Raw genomic sequence first — 15,916 nt, 5'->3', positions numbered from 1 at the left:
ATATTATAGAAATATAATTAACTTCAGACAATCATTTGTGTGTGAGTGTGTGTGTGTGTGTGTGTGTGTGTCACATTTGTTGAGTGTACATCAGTTAAATCAGATTGAATTATGGCTAAAGGAGTGAACTATATATTCAGACATGCTACAAAATGGCTGACACCTGATATAGTGCACTTATGTCACTTTTACAATCATTTGAACATTGCATATCATGAATCGCTGTGTGTATAAATATTAAAATTCCACTCAATCAGTTTGATTTGTGTCAAAAATCATACTCTATATAGTCATTCATTTCCCCTTAAGGTTCCATCAGTTATTTATCACTACTCATATTTGAGCAAATATTGTGGTAAAACCTACCAAGACAAGCCTTTATATAATGCACCTAGCTGTCACTACAGATTTCTTGAAGTATACTACTCAAGCTGAGGGCTGCCTACCCAGCATCCACCTGACAGAATGAATTTATGTATGCATGACATGAGTATCATTTCAAGCATAAATAAATACACATTATGTTAGTCTCACCCTCTTCATATACACATATCATTTGAATTGAATCACACATTTGTTCTTATTATAATAATACAAAAATGTTTTATTGTAATAGTGCACACAGTCTTTTAACCTGTTTATTGTTTAATTATAAGAGAGTTTTTAAATTAAAGATTAAAAGTGCGATGCAAGTCTTTATATAAGGATATCTTCCTTTACAAAATTCAGCCTTTGTTCATAACTGACTCACAGAGTAAATAGTAATGTACTGCATCATAGATTTTCCACACCCATATGCAGATTTCTAAACGCTACAATCAGCATTTTCACTTCAAAAGGCTGAAGGGAAGGGTCCCGGTAGACTGGGTCCTGCAGAGAACGAATATGAATGCAAAAGCATTGGAAATAGACTTAATTAACCAAAACAGAAGTCACCATGTGCAAGCAGACATTTCTATTACATTTCTATTAGGTATATGTGCAATTTTATGCAAACACATATTTAAATGACCAAGTAGTGGACACAGTGCACAAAGAAAGACGTTGTTCCTCATAAAATAATATTAGTAGTTGAATTGAAATCAGTCAATTCATGCAATTCGTTTGGCCTATATTTAGACTAAGTGGATGAAACATAAAAAAAGAATATGCTTATTTTTAGCTTAAAGGGATCATAACAAATCTTCCTTGATCTTTTGAAATAAAATACTTTTTGGATTGTAAAAACATACTGTCAGTTTCAGATCTGAAAACTTCTTTCAAATTTAAAAATAATTGTGTTTTTGACATAGAAACCCCAAAAAACATGAACACATGATTGACCACTTACAGATACCTGTTCAGTGTTACTCATATATAGTGTATGCGTTTAGAGAGATAGAAAGAGAAGCTGGAAACTGGCAACTTTTTTTTTTTTTTAACAGCATTTAAATTCTTCCTGGATGATACATTGCGCATAATGTCATGATGGCACAGTTTATATAACCCTGAATTGCTGCATGTACCCTGAGGAGCCTTGGCTGCCACCCACTCAAAAGGTTAAACAAGATGAATAACAGATTTAAACTGTTCACAATATCATTCCACAACATAAAAACGTGTGGCATTAAATGCTCATCTCAAGATTGTGATTAAATGTGCTGAAAAATAGCTACTAGATGGCCATCATTTTTGTCCAAAAATGTCATTTTCAGTTTTCAGCCAAAAGAGAAAACAATTTTATATTTGACATGAGCAAAAAGCCATATGCCTTGTGAAATAATCCAGGTTCCACTGGATCTCATTTAAATGTAAATCACAATGGATGATATATTGAAGCTTTTTTAAATATTTATATAATATTTAAAAGTTGTTGAAGGCTAGATGTTATTCTACCTGAAGGAAGGACAAGTCTAATACTAACAGCTACCTGCGCAGCTGAAATATTTCTAACATAAAGCAATTTCAAAAATATTTCTATCATAAAGCAATTTCAAATACTATTTCAAATTGCCTTATGCACCATTGTATATAAAGTAATGTGTTCACTGTTGCTTTATGTCATAAAATGATTGCAATGTGTCTAGGCTAGAATACACTCAATTAATCCATTAAGTTATAACCTATGAATAAAGTATGTGTGTGTGTGTGTTTCGGATATATAGAGGAATGGGATGTCATTATAAAAAAAATAAGTGTGGAGTGAATCATCTTGAAAGAATGAATCAAATTGAATTTCAGTCTACAATCAGCCTGGCCTGCAATTTAGTGTGGCTTTTCTTTCCCTGCTATTTCAACATAATGCCCATGTTTTTTGTTTTCTTTAATGCTTTTCATTAACTTACAAAAAAAAAAAAACACTTCTGGAATTTTTCATCAGTACAGGAATATATATAGAACAGGAAGGATTGTAAGTTTTAATAATTCGTAAATCATTTCAACTTGGTAAATTGGTCACTAAATTGTGATTTATTTATTTTTTTCATGAAATGGCATTTAATGTAGAATCCACCCTGCAGTCTCACTGTACACATTCCTTACCAACAGAAGTGTTGGCAATGCTGCGCGTCAGGTTTTTGATCTTTTGCAGGCCACAGCTGTTGTGCTCTATTGTGGAGAGGAAAAAACAACTACAAAAAGAAAGAAAACAAAGGACTCTAGTGAGAGCGTACTTCTTATGGATATGAGAAGGGAAGATGTTTTTTAATCACATCAAGTGAAGAATCTTTGTTGTGTGTCTAGATCTAGGCAGAGAACACAGGCTTCTCCTGTTATTAATGATCCCAGTGGAATTCCTCTACGACCTCTCTCTCTCTCTCTCTCTCTCTCTCTCCAGCTTCCTCGCTTTCCTCCTCACAGTACGCCGATCCATCACCATCTCCTTTTCTCACTACTCTACCTTTCTCAGAGCGTTATCTTGAAAACTTTCCACTCTGCTGTCTGTCACAAAGACTCTGATCTTTACATGTCAACGGAAAGGGACTGTCCTAAAATGGCAGTGGCGCAGAAACCTCCAGGGAGCGTCTTAAAATACCGCCACTCTGCCGAGTGCTGGAGAGACACCTGCTGCTCCGAGACCCCTACTGAGGTGGCAGATGCTTCCGCCTCAAAGAGGATGCTTGAATCCTAGTTGGAGTTGAGAGGATATGTGCAAGTCCTCCTTGTTTTTCACATTTTCCCCCCTCTCATTTAACTTAAGTCTCACGTGCGCATTTGTCAGAAAGAGGCCTTGTCTTTACATTAAACTCGTGTCACCAGTCGCATACTTTTTTCGCATATAGACTCAATCGTTTTAACTCTTTAAGTCAACAAGTAGTCCTTTGAAAAGCCCACTCTATTCTTTAGCCTAGCTAATGCGGCAGTCATTATATATCAGATTATGCCAGGAAAGGACTTTTATTCTTTTGTTTGCAATTTCTCTTTCAACCTCCAAATCCTCCTTTTTTCTTCTGTAGGGCCTCTTCTTTTTCACTGCAGCATTCCAAGCGTCAAGCCGATGACAAGGAAAGGTGGGACGCTGACAGAGAATCACATTGTACAAGAGCAAAAAAAAAAAAAACTCTTTGGGGTGAAGTTACTTCTTAGTCGTCCTAATGCTAACAACAATCTCACACCCTACAAAAATGGGCAATGAGGATTAGCTTAGTCATTTTCTCTGCCTGGCGTCACACTCCCGCTAATCAATTATGGATTGTTTGGCCTCAAAACGGCACACTGGCAGTGTATTTGTTAATCATTTGTGAAGGCTTTTAAATGTGCCTCATTCAGTGCGCAGTGGCCTGGAACCTATCCGAGCCCTTGTGAAAAATGTGTGAGTGTGTGTCTGTGTGTTTGGAGTCGTGGCAGCAGCTCATAACCGTGCAGATTATAAAGTAGAAGTTTTACAATGGAGTCCTTCTGAATGAAAAGCAGGCATCTTAAACCAAGCCTGTATTGAAATTTGCACAAAAGAACAAGTGTCTGAGTGCTGCTTGACCGTTGAAGTTTGAACTTTTAAAGAGCAATGCTGTTAGTAGCTGGCGAGTTTTAAATGTTTCCTTGTTTGAAGTTTTACATAGTCAAGGATTGTTTGTGTAGAAGGTGGAATCAGGTACCTTTCTTCATCGTAAAAAAAATCACATTAAAATAAAATGGCATGTTTGACAAAAATGATAAAATAATGTACAGATGAGATGAAGACTAGTCTAATAATAACTGTTTTATTCTCGTAGGGGCCACCATGAGACATCAGTTGTGTCTGAAAAATGCTTTTTCTAGTGTTACTTTCCAAAAAATAAAATAAAAGTGCATCTAAACAGTATGTATAAATTCTGAACAATAAAAGCCATTGTAACAGTATAGGTATAACTTTTATTAAAAAGTTAAATAAATCAGAAAGTAAACTTGCAAAATTGCAACCAAATTATGTGCTCGTGTGAAAGTGAGATCAGTGGGAAGAATGAGTCTAGAACCCTGCATGAAAGACTGCTAATTCTCAAAATATTTTTTGTTAAGATGACTGAAAGGAGGAAAAACCAAAGTGAAGTATGCACTTACTTCATGCAGTCATTTATTTACTTTATAACAGTAAATAAATATCGGTTCTGCATATCGGTTATCGGGCACATAAACATGCAAATAATTGGTATCGGTTATAAAAAAATCAATATCGGTCGATCACTAGAAACAAGGCTCACCAAGGATGCATTTATATGAACACGTAAAAGTTTGCAACATCTTTCTATCTTAATATATTTTAAATTGTAATATATTCCTATTATGGCAAATCTTGAATTTTCAGTAGCCATTACTCCAGTCTTCATTGTCACATGATTTCTTAAAAAATCATTCTAACAATCATGTGCTCAAGAAACATTTTTTTTTTATTATTATCAGTGTTAAAAACACTTGTGCTGCTTTTTGTTTTAAAAGTATTAAAAGATTAAAAAAAAGTTCCTGACTCCAGACTTTTTAACTTGCCATTTCACAAAATGTGACTATTGTAGGAAAGATGTCAGCAAAGTCATTCAGTGTTCATTTAGTGAGGGATTCATCAAACTGATTCAAACTGTAAAGTTTGTGAGTTTTTATGAGCTCAAAACTTTTCTTGTTATTATTTTGTGGTTTGTGTTTTTCTCATCACATTTAAATCAGACAGCAAACTTAACATTAACAACTCAGGTAAAAAATGATTTATTTTGCTGTGGCGTTGAAGATTCGGCAGCGGTGGAGCGCCACTGATGAAAAGCAGAACAGAAAACACTGCCATCAGATGCTGATGCATACACATCATTATGGGTTATGTTTGTCATCATACAATCTAGAGTTCAGTTAACCGCAGTTCACTTTGACTTGACTTTGTGTGGTTCTTTCCATCATAGTCCATCTTTAGAGACATTCATTTCATACAAATACAGGCACTGATCCAATGACAGCCCTCTAAATCAATGAAGCTATTAGGATTTTAATGGCAGCTTGTTCAATTGCAGCTTTTGTTACAAACAAAACCTTGTATCTACAACAAAGAAATAGCAAAGCTATAACTGGAGTTTCCATGGTGATTAAAATAGTGATACATCAATGAAAAAGGTGTAGCTTTAACATTCTCAATAGGTCAGAAATTGTAATAACTTTTAACAAAGACATTGCTACATTTCTTTCTTTTTTTTTTACCTGAGGTTTTTTTCACAGCTCGCTCTGAAAGTTTTCAGCAAGGTTATTGTTTTATATTTCATCATCTCATATCTTATCTCCCTTTCCCTAGGCACTTCCTGCTTAAGACTGGAACCGGCACCACATCTCTCTTCACAACTCCCAATCCCGGTTATACTATGGCGACTGGAGCTGTCTACTCTCCACCAGCTCGTCCCTTAACCCGCAACACGCTATCAAGAGGTGCATTCAAATTTAACAAGTCGCCTAAACGGTGTTCATGGAAATGCACCGCACTCAGTGCTGTAGGCGTGGCCACCCTGCTATCAGTTCTGCTCTGCTACTGTATAGGTAACTCTTTGGGTGTGCGTGTGTGTGTGTGTGTGTGTTTGTGTGTTTGCGTGCCCTTAAGTGACCATGAGGTACTCAGGTGCGAGCTGTTTTATCCAGCCTGCCCCCGTAAGAGATAGCGAAATAGCTCATCAGGTGGAGTTTTTCCTTCCTCTGCCTACATCTGTGGCCAAAACACCTGGTGCTCTGCTCTAAATAGTCGCCCTATCTCTAGGAAGTCACATACACACAGATATACTGGAAAAAAAAGACATCAGTTTAGTGATTAATGTCTGGAGCGAAGCAAACCTGCTTGATCTTATTGTCCGCAGCAATCTCTATTCACACCATTAGCCAACAAAAACATATTTTTTCCATTTTTTCCATTTTCCATTCCATTTTTTTATTCTCTCTGATTTTTTAACATTGTTTCCCCACTGTGAGTTATTTGCCGCAGTTAGAGACTGCTCCTCCCCTGCTGAAGGCCTGTTAGAAACATTCATCCCTCCAAAGATCAAACCGAGAGGAAGAGAGGTGTGTGAAGCACAGCTTCCTCAGCAAGCTCCCTCGCTGTGAACTTTGAAGGAAACTTTTCCCAAGCTGTTTTCACACAGATCGAACGGTTAAAAAAAACAACTAGAAAGTGTTTGCCTAAGATTTAATGGCAGTGCATGAAGAAGAGAATGTTTTGAAGAGAGAATGGGGGAACGAGGAGCGAAAGCAAGGGGAGAAACTCATGTATTACATAACGCAGACATGTTTTGATCTTCAGGCTTTTGATTTTCGCAATTTTCCCTCTTTTTTCTTTTTAATCACTGGAATCTAATTCCATTTTCTCTGCAATAAATGTTTTCAGTGACAAACTAAAGACTAATCTGGAGTATATTCAAAACAGTTTGTGTCAAGGCCCCATGCAGCGATAATTCAAATAACATGTTTTAATATAGTAAAAAAGGACATTGGTGCACTATTTAGAGAGTCTATTGAGGGAGAGGTTTTCTTTTATAGACCATTTCAACGGATATTCCGCGGTATAAGGAAGTGACGTCTTTGTTCCTTGGACGTTTCCGGTTAGTGTTTGAACACATTCAAAATAATGGCGGCAGGCGCTTGATGCATAGTGGGATTGCGATTAATTTATTTAATCCTGCTGTTTAAAATGTCAAAATTAAATTTAGATCCTTGTTGCTCGGTGGTTGGGTGGAACTAACATTAATTTAAACCGCGCCTGGATTGCAGCAGTGAAGCGAGAAGCAGAATAGCCACTAGCAACTCCAGGATATAACTTACAGCGCACATTTCGATTCAGGTAAGGAAAAGTTATTTTACGCTAACTCTTCAAGTATGATGCAGCGTTGTGTTTTCGTCATTGTTTACATATGCGCCTAGCATTTTGCTTCTTGTTTAGTGAAAAAGGCCAAGCTTTTATTTCCGTTTTACTGCAAGCGTTATGTGGGCTATAATTAAATGAGTTCTCATTAGTTGTCTAGCTATCTTGTCAGCAGATAAATGCAGTGAGTAACACGTTATATATAAGGTGTATATTATATATATATATTACAGGTATAAATGTATACTGTAACCCTGAATGTTGAATAGTGAAACAGTTAACTGCAGTAGTTTACAAAAGCTAACGGGAAACATTTTTCATCACTTATGCTTGTCTAATGTTAATTCCAATATGTACTGATGTATTAAACAATAATAGTATTATTTGTAAATATTGTGCATTAAATAAAATAATTGTTTTTCTACTTTTGTCTTTAGGAAAGCCATCATCTGTAATGTTAAGACACCTAAGACAGTGAGTGCTACAGGGAGACAGGAAGGACAGCTGGTTGTCCTCCAGTGCCAAACCATATGTGACCATATGAACACCCAGATGTGTTTGAGAACTTGAGGATGAAATGCTATGTAGTACTTAAGCTGCACATGGCCAGCCTGCTGCTTTTGATATTGATCATGTTAATAAATTAGCAGGAAACAGTCTCTGTCTTTTGTGTCAAATGTCTGGACATATTACTATTTTTTATGTTTTTGAAAGAAGTGTCTTATGCTCATCAAGCCTCCATTTATTTGATCAAAAATACAGACAAAATCAGTAATATTGGGAAATATTACAATTTAAAATAATGGTTTTCTGTTTTCTGTGATGCAAAGCTGAATTTTCATCAGCCTTTACTCCAGTCTTAAATGTCACACAATCCTTCAGAAATCATAATGTGCTGATTTGATATTTGGTTATTGTCAGTGTTGGAAACAATTGTGCTGCTTAATATTTTTTCTGGAACCTGTGATACTTAATACAGGATTGATTGATTGAATCCTGGCAGGGATTTTCAAAATATAGAAATCTTTCCTAACAGTATGTCTTTACTATCACTTAAAAACAATTTAACATCCTTGTGTATTCATATTCTTTAAAAAAATAAATAAATACTGACCCCAAACTTTTGAACAGTAGTGCATGTTGTTACAAAATATTTATATTATAAATAAATGCTGTTCTTTTATTAAAAAAAAAACATTATTTTAAATTGTAATATTTTAAAATATCAATGTCAGTCCTCTGTCGTGTGTGTTTTGTGTTCCCGCCTCATGTTTCCATATTTGGTTTGTTTCCTGTCCTTGTTAAGTGTGATAGTTAGTTAATTCTTGTCCAGCTGTGTTTGTCTAATTATCTATGATTATCCTGTGTATTTATAGTCCTGTCTGTTCAGTTAGTTTTGGTCTGGTCTACTCGTTACTCCCCGGTGTTCCTGTCTGTGTCTGCCTTGCCTTGTCTTGCCCTGCCTTGTTTGGAGTCATTAAAGACTGTTATTTTGAGTTACATCCTCGTCTGCGTGTTCCTCGTTCATCCTTGCTGTGTGCACTGTGACAATTACTGTTTTTGTATTTTTGATCAATTAAATGCAGGCTTGATGAGCATGGGTGACTTATTTCAAAAACATAAAACATAAAAAGAAATAGTAATAGTTTCCACACTTTTGATCTGTGTGTTTACAGTAAATGTGCATAAAAACATATATACCCACATATATACTCTTAAGTATTGTGTGTACATTTATTAATCTGCATGTAGGTAATACTTTTATCTTAAAAAAAAAACTAACAGGTTTATGCAAAGCACGGTAGCCAGCATTAAATTGCATTCATCTTGTTTATTTGTGACCACATGATGGCTCAGATAGAGCATTCAAATGCTTTCTAGCATTGTTCCACAGCAACAAACTTGACCAAAATAAGCACTAATTATAAAATGAATGAAATCAGTAATAATGGCATGAAGTGATTAGCTTACTAGCATTTATTTAGTGTTGTAATAAACATGCATGCTCTGTAAAGCTGCAGTGAAACGATATGTATTGTGAAAAGCGCTGTACAAATAAATATGAATAGTTGCATAGACATACACACTGACCAAGCAATACAAGTGAAATGTCCACTAAAAACTTCCCCGGACATCTTAGCACAAACCATGATAAGATCGTAAGTAACATTGTTTGTCTTGCTTCAGTTTAACCGAACATAAGACTGATGTCATCCATTATACAAACAAATGGTCCCAACCTTTCCGCTAAGGAGTTAATTGTAAGCATCCAGACTGCAATTAATTGACCGCCGTCTCTCGTGTACACGCACGCAGCATCAATCAGTTTACACCTCAGTCATATTTAAAGGGTAATTCTTTTTTTTTTTTTTTAAATACCTAACTTGCGTTTTCGCTAGACTTAGAAAGCACGCGCTGTAGGTTTTGATAGATCTGAGATTTAAAAATGGCACTACCGGAAATGTTTCTGGACCAGACATGCACAGTAGCGTTCCAACGCCTTTGTTATTGTTTACGTCCTTGAAATGGTCTATATGCACTGCACTTGTGTCCAACGCATGCGTAAAGGAGACTGCAAATCACCTTCCAGAGTGGTTTTCAACAGCTTTTAAACTATATCCTTTTGAAAATGAGAATGTTTCATGACATGATATGTGCTTGCTGTTCCGTTTCATGATCTTAATTGCCTTCTCTCGCAGCCATGCATGTACTTGGCCTGAACTGGAAACTGAAGGATGTGGATAATCACGCCTTTGAGAATGGACGAGCCAAACCAGTGACGTTCCCGACCAACACTGTGACTGCCATTTCTGCAGATGGTAACATTTCAAGGCCGAAATCAATGACCTTTCAGTCACAGAGGACTGCATTTTCATATCTCTATGAAACACGTTATTTTGTATAGATTGCAGTTATTTCTTTCAAGCTGCATATTAATTTGTAGAGTGGTGTTTCCTTTTCAGTTTCTTTCTTGTTCTTAGTGCAGTATAGTACACAAGTGCAAAAATATTACAAGAAACAATTTTGTAATTTAGAGACATAGTCACCTTGTAACATAAAAAAGTCACAAGGAACAAAGAAACAATGCTGCAATTAAGAGATAGAAAGTCGAATTGTGAGATATAAAGGACAGCTAAACACATTGGTCTATTCTGGTATGCAACAGTCGTTTTTCTCAATCCAGTCAATTCCCAATGGATAAAATAAGTGAAAAGGGTCCTGAATGTCATTTCTTGTTGACTTTAAAGACTGCTAAAGCACTACAGAGAAACAATAGTGATAGTATCTTTCACTACAGAGTGACAGTCTCCAAAGAATAGCACCCACTGTGCTAGGTTTGTCCTAATTACCATGTTTAGAAAGCATCAGTTTGAAACAAGTCAATAAAAGATGATTTCCTCATTCAGAGTGCGAACCTGCCATGCTATATTGTGTTCTTTTAATTTGCTTACTGCCTCTTTCTGAAGTGAGATATAAAGATGTTTGCCTGTGTTGTATAAACTGTCAACTGTCATCTGAATGATATCCTTTGGAGAGTATGAAAGAGCATGGCAAATGCCTACTGCAAGTTTTAGGGTAATGTTTGACATTCAGAGGCTCTCATCAGGAAAATCACTGAAGGGACCATTTATCTCTGAGCATACTGTAGAGAAATATAAAAAATATTTTCATTTAATTTTCTTTTAAAATTTTAGGCTTGAAATAAGACCAAACCCTTAGTTTTATCGAAAAATTAAGCTGTCTTGACTGAATTGATAGGAATTAGTATTTGGCTGGGTTTGCTACAGTGAATAAACTTTGGGCAAACAAATAATAAAAATAACATGAAGTAAGCAAGAGTGCCCAACAATAAAGACCCTTATTTAATATCAAACTGTACATATAAGTCTTATATGTGAATTGTGAGTATACTTTAAATATTATAACAATACAACTGTGACAGGTTTATGGATTCAGTTATGGAATAAAGTTGTTTTAATATGTGCTTGCTCATAGGAAGGGTAGGAGTGATGCTGCAGTATAACTCCACGCTGGACACAGGGCAGGTGGAGTTGGGTCAGCAGGTAGCACATGCCGTTCCACCAGGAGTTTTCTGGAGGTCCAGACTTCTCATTGAACAGCCCCACTTTCTCAAGTTGAATATTTCCATTCAGAAAAACGCCCTGATTGGAGTCTATGGAAGGAGAGGACTTCCACCCTCACACACCCAGGTAATACAATATCAAAGTCTTCTAATTTACTTGTCTTAAATAAGTCATAAGTGGCTAATTAGTTAATCGTTAATTTATAAAAGAAGGTCAATGGACTTTTTTAACCTTCCAAAATGAATTAATTTGCTTCATTATTTTGCATTCATTAAACCATAGATAAAACTGCTGTCTGTAAAGTATCCAATACTCCTGTTGACAGAAGCTATTCAATATAAAAAAAACAAGGAGCTGAAGGAATCAGACGTCCAAGCTTATTCGCCAGAAAGAACAAATCCTTCTTTAATCATAACAAAACAAAACAAACTGCTCCAACAAAAAGACATCTTCTCTCTGTCTCAGTGAGTGTTTAACACTCACAGCTGTCAATGAAAACAGCATCTTCCGTAAGTGCTGAGGGAAACTGTCCAACTTATTGTAGATGTTCAATCAATGTGTCCCCAAAGCCATCACAATAAACTAAAGCAAGCTTATTGAATGCTGCTTCCAATTTGCCATGTGTCTTCTTATTGCTTTTTGTAGCTGACCAGTTGGAAATCAATTGGAGAAACTTTAATTTAGAGTCTTCAGTTAGTGGGTCTATCTATTTATTTTAATGTTCTGCTAGAAGTAGAGGATGTTCTAGTGAATAACACTCTGGGATGCCAAATTAATGAAAAATAGACATCTGTTTTCCTTTGTGTTGTAAAAGATTTCTTGGGATGATATTTTGGGACCAGACAGGGTAATGGCAGCCTAAATGTCATGGTGTCTGGATATTAAATTTGCCTTTTATTTTGTTGCAACACATTTGACAACAGCTGAGCAATAACGGTCAATGTAATTGTGTGTGTTTCAGTATGACTTTGTGGAGCTTCTAGATGGCAGTAGGCTCATCTCACGAGAGCGAGTTCAGTTGGATCCGGAGCCCAGGGACCGACTGGAGAATCCGGTCAGCGTTCAGCAGGCAGGCTTCATCCAGTACCTGCACACCGGTGTGTGGCACCTGGCCTTTTACAATGATGGCCGCACCGTAGAGCCTGTCTCATACAGCACAATAGTACTAGGTGAGTTACCACATGTAACACAGCTATGTAGCTTCATGTGATTGAGTGCATACGCATTTGTCTTTGTTTATGCACCAAAGAGAGTGGCTGGTTATTGTGGATGTTTCCTGCTTATTTATGCATTAAAGATGAAAATGTAATTTCATACCCAACATTATGTAATGTGAGTCTTGACAGAGCAACTGGGCCGTTGTAAGAAGCTTTTATAGGTGCCTTCAGATGGCCTTTTTATATTTCTGTCTTGCACCCAAGTGCCTGAGATGATATGAGATGAGTGCAGCAGTGATAATGAGGCGTGCAGAAGCATGCCCTGAGTTGTTGGCTAATCAATAAGTTTGATTCTGCTGCTATCTTCTTCTGTCAGGCCAGGGAATATGGAGGCCAAAAGACTAAATCTCTAAGCCTTGAGCTGCTGAGCTTTGTTTTTATCTTCAAATATGATTTTTATTGCGGCCATGAGGAGGATCTGCTTTTATTTACAGCAAAAAAAGGAAAGGAAACTACTTTCTTTTTCAATTATTTATGCATTTATTTATTAAGTGGGAATTCAGTATTTGGCATAGTTTTCATAGAGACTCCTTATAATTTTTAATGTAAACACACTCTAGTAGTGTTTTTAACCCTCTTACTTTGTACTATGCCTTGTCAGAAAAATATGAAGCAGTGTAAAAATGCATTTAATATGCCACAACAAATGTAATTTTATTATCTGACCTTCTTTGTGCAGAGTCGGTGATGGAATGCCCACACAATTGCTATGGCAATGGAGAATGTGTCTCAGGCACATGTAATTGCTTCCCAGGATTCCTTGGGCCATATTGCTCGAGAGGTGTGTGTGGTGTTCTAATGATATAGTTTTTGCTGTCAGGATGAATCTCACAAAAAACCTGTGAAGAACCTGTCCACACTATATATATATATATATATATATATATATATATATATATATATAAATATGGACCATGTATTTAATTTGTGGGCCTGTGTCTGTAAAACTAGAAATAACTGTTTGAAAAAGATGACCTTTAGTACTGTATTGCAGTCATGACAATCTAATGATAACATCCTGAACATGTTTTGTGAGATTCTCCCATCTGTGGTCCCACCTTTATCTTCCTAGCTTTCATTTCTTTCCTTCTTTTAGCGGCGTGTCCAGTGCTGTGCAGCGGCAATGGCCAGTACAACGGCGGGCGCTGTCAGTGCTACAGTGGATGGAAAGGGATTGAATGCGACGTGCCCAGTGGTCAGTGTGTGGATGCCCAGTGTGGGGGTCGTGGCCTGTGTGTTACAGGCTCCTGCATGTGTAACCCTGGCTTCAAAGGTGACAACTGTGACCAAGGTAACTGGACAAATTTCAGCAGCTATGCAAAGAAAACAAAACACATGTAGCTCATTTTTGTGGAGGAGAGCACTTTTTCAACACCACCGAGCAGCTAATTACATGGATGAGGGTACTGACTTAAAGACTGGTTTTTGTTGTGATAAATTAGCCACACCATTTAGCAGCATCCACTGACTGAAATGGATTCCACATATGGGATTGAGATAAGGCAGACAGCCAAGAAAATACCCCTTACATGCACACAAAATATTTCCTGTCTTTTGATTTTTTTCCTTCTGTTCTCTCTGGGTAAAACCAATTGAGTTTATTGATCCACATTCAATAGGCTAGGGAATGAACTCTTTAGATGTCCCTGTTCGGGTCACTTGAACAATGTTATAATTGTCATTGAATTGAATGAGTAACTCACCTTGAGGTCGAGAAGAGAGGGAAAGACCTAGTGAGATGCCCAAAAAGAGAGACTAGCTAGCAATAGATTGTTTAAAGGGGTCATATGATGCAATTTTATGTTTTCCTTTGTCTTTGGAGTGTTACAAGCTGTTTGTGCATATATAAGATCTGTAAAGTTGCAAAGATTAAAGTCTCAAACCCAAAGAAATATTATTTATAAAAGTTAAGACTCTGCCACACCTTTCTAAAACGGCTCATTCAAACACGCTCCCACATTTTACGGAGGACTGTGTCCTGAACCTGGGAGAGAGTAGCCTACAATGTGAACACTATGAATGGCTGTGAACACTATAAAGTGGGGCAATTCCAATGTCGCAAGGACAGTCTGGTGCTTCTGACTCACAGCCTGTAAATACGTTTCGATATTTAAAGAATTTGCTACTGACTATTCAAATGCGAGTTTTGAGCAGTGTAGAGTAGTGCTTGTTTGGCGTTTCTACGATCACAAATGCAGACATGGTGATATGTTTACGCGGCGCATAAGACTGTATGAGTACTTATAATCAGTTTTTATGTCCTCAGTGAATGCAACAAATGCCTCGTTTATAGTGGGTTTTATTGTTTTAGTCTCGTCGCGCCGGGACACGGCATCACAACATGGTAAAGGGCGTAACATTTCCATCACAGGCTTGAGGTATTCGGCCGATCACAACGCACTGGATAGCTGGCCAATCAGAGCACACCTCGCTTCTCAGAACGATAAGCTTTGTAAAAATCAGTGCGTTTCAGAAAGGTGGAGGATAGAGGAGCAACAATAATGTTCAGTATGTGGAAAATAATGTGTTTTTTGAACCTCGAACCACGTAAACATTGTATTACACCAAACACACAAAATAATCTTCTTTTTAGCAACATCATATGACCCCTTTAAAAAGCAAATGCTAATACATTGTCTTATGCTACAGTTTTTATGAAGTTGCACAAAACAATAAACACCTTTTGATAAAAATACAATTAATAATGTAGCAGCAGTGGTCACATTAAGTTGATTGCCAATTAAAACCTATAAAGAGATCTGAGAGTTGCCCTTTGTTAGCCTCTTGATATGTGTTTTTTAAAACAGCTTAAAGCTTTTATATGAACTGTTGACTTTTTTCAGAGATTAAAGAGTTCTTTTTTATGTTCAAAAAGATTTGAAAAGGCGTTGAATAAATGATGATCAAATTTTCAGACTTTAGCAACAGTGTTTCCAATTTGACACCGTCAGTGACACACAGACTAGATAGCTGTCAAATTCCCCAAAACTGCAACCTCAAGAAGTAGCGCAGAATTAAATTAGTACCTCTGTACCAGTCTCAACAAGAACTGTACATCATGCTCCCTTCTGCAGTAATTTATGGCCAGTGCACGAAGCCTTGAGGGGAAAAAAACCCCAACAACTCACAGGATCAGAGAAGTCATCTTTAAATTTGTTTCTGATACCTGCATGGGTTTACGTTTTGGGAAAGCCAAATTATACATTAAACATGATGATGGAGTTGTCATGGTATGTGCTTCCTTCTCATGTGCATCATTTGGTTCAGAGATTGCGCTGCATGATCATAGAACTGTATGGCATGAATATAAAAGTCATTTTACTAGATCAGACATATCCCATGGT

At 36.8% G+C, this 15,916-nt stretch overlaps 1 protein-coding gene across 1 annotated transcript in view; it reads left to right on the top strand.

Annotated features, from left to right (window-relative positions):
- Nucleotides 1-15,916, top strand: part of LOC306883667 (teneurin-3-like) — a gene marked incomplete at its 5' end in the record, with an annotated part of 95,928 nt that overhangs the window by 39,528 nt on the left and 40,484 nt on the right. The window contains 6 exons of the mRNA XM_079439042.1: nucleotides 5,723-5,961; nucleotides 9,970-10,089; nucleotides 11,267-11,481; nucleotides 12,317-12,524; nucleotides 13,252-13,353; nucleotides 13,669-13,863. Of these exons, the coding sequence (XP_079295168.1) occupies nucleotides 5,723-5,961; nucleotides 9,970-10,089; nucleotides 11,267-11,481; nucleotides 12,317-12,524; nucleotides 13,252-13,353; nucleotides 13,669-13,863 (1,079 nt within the window). The remainder of the gene's footprint in view (nucleotides 1-5,722; nucleotides 5,962-9,969; nucleotides 10,090-11,266; nucleotides 11,482-12,316; nucleotides 12,525-13,251; nucleotides 13,354-13,668; nucleotides 13,864-15,916) is intronic.

This window comes from Barbus barbus, assembly GCF_936440315.1.
Source record: "Barbus barbus genome assembly, chromosome: 17".
NCBI classification, from domain to species: domain Eukaryota; kingdom Metazoa; phylum Chordata; class Actinopteri; order Cypriniformes; family Cyprinidae; genus Barbus; species Barbus barbus.
The sequence above is the reverse complement of the archived record's forward strand: the minus strand, read 5'-3'. Positions and strand labels throughout refer to the sequence as shown.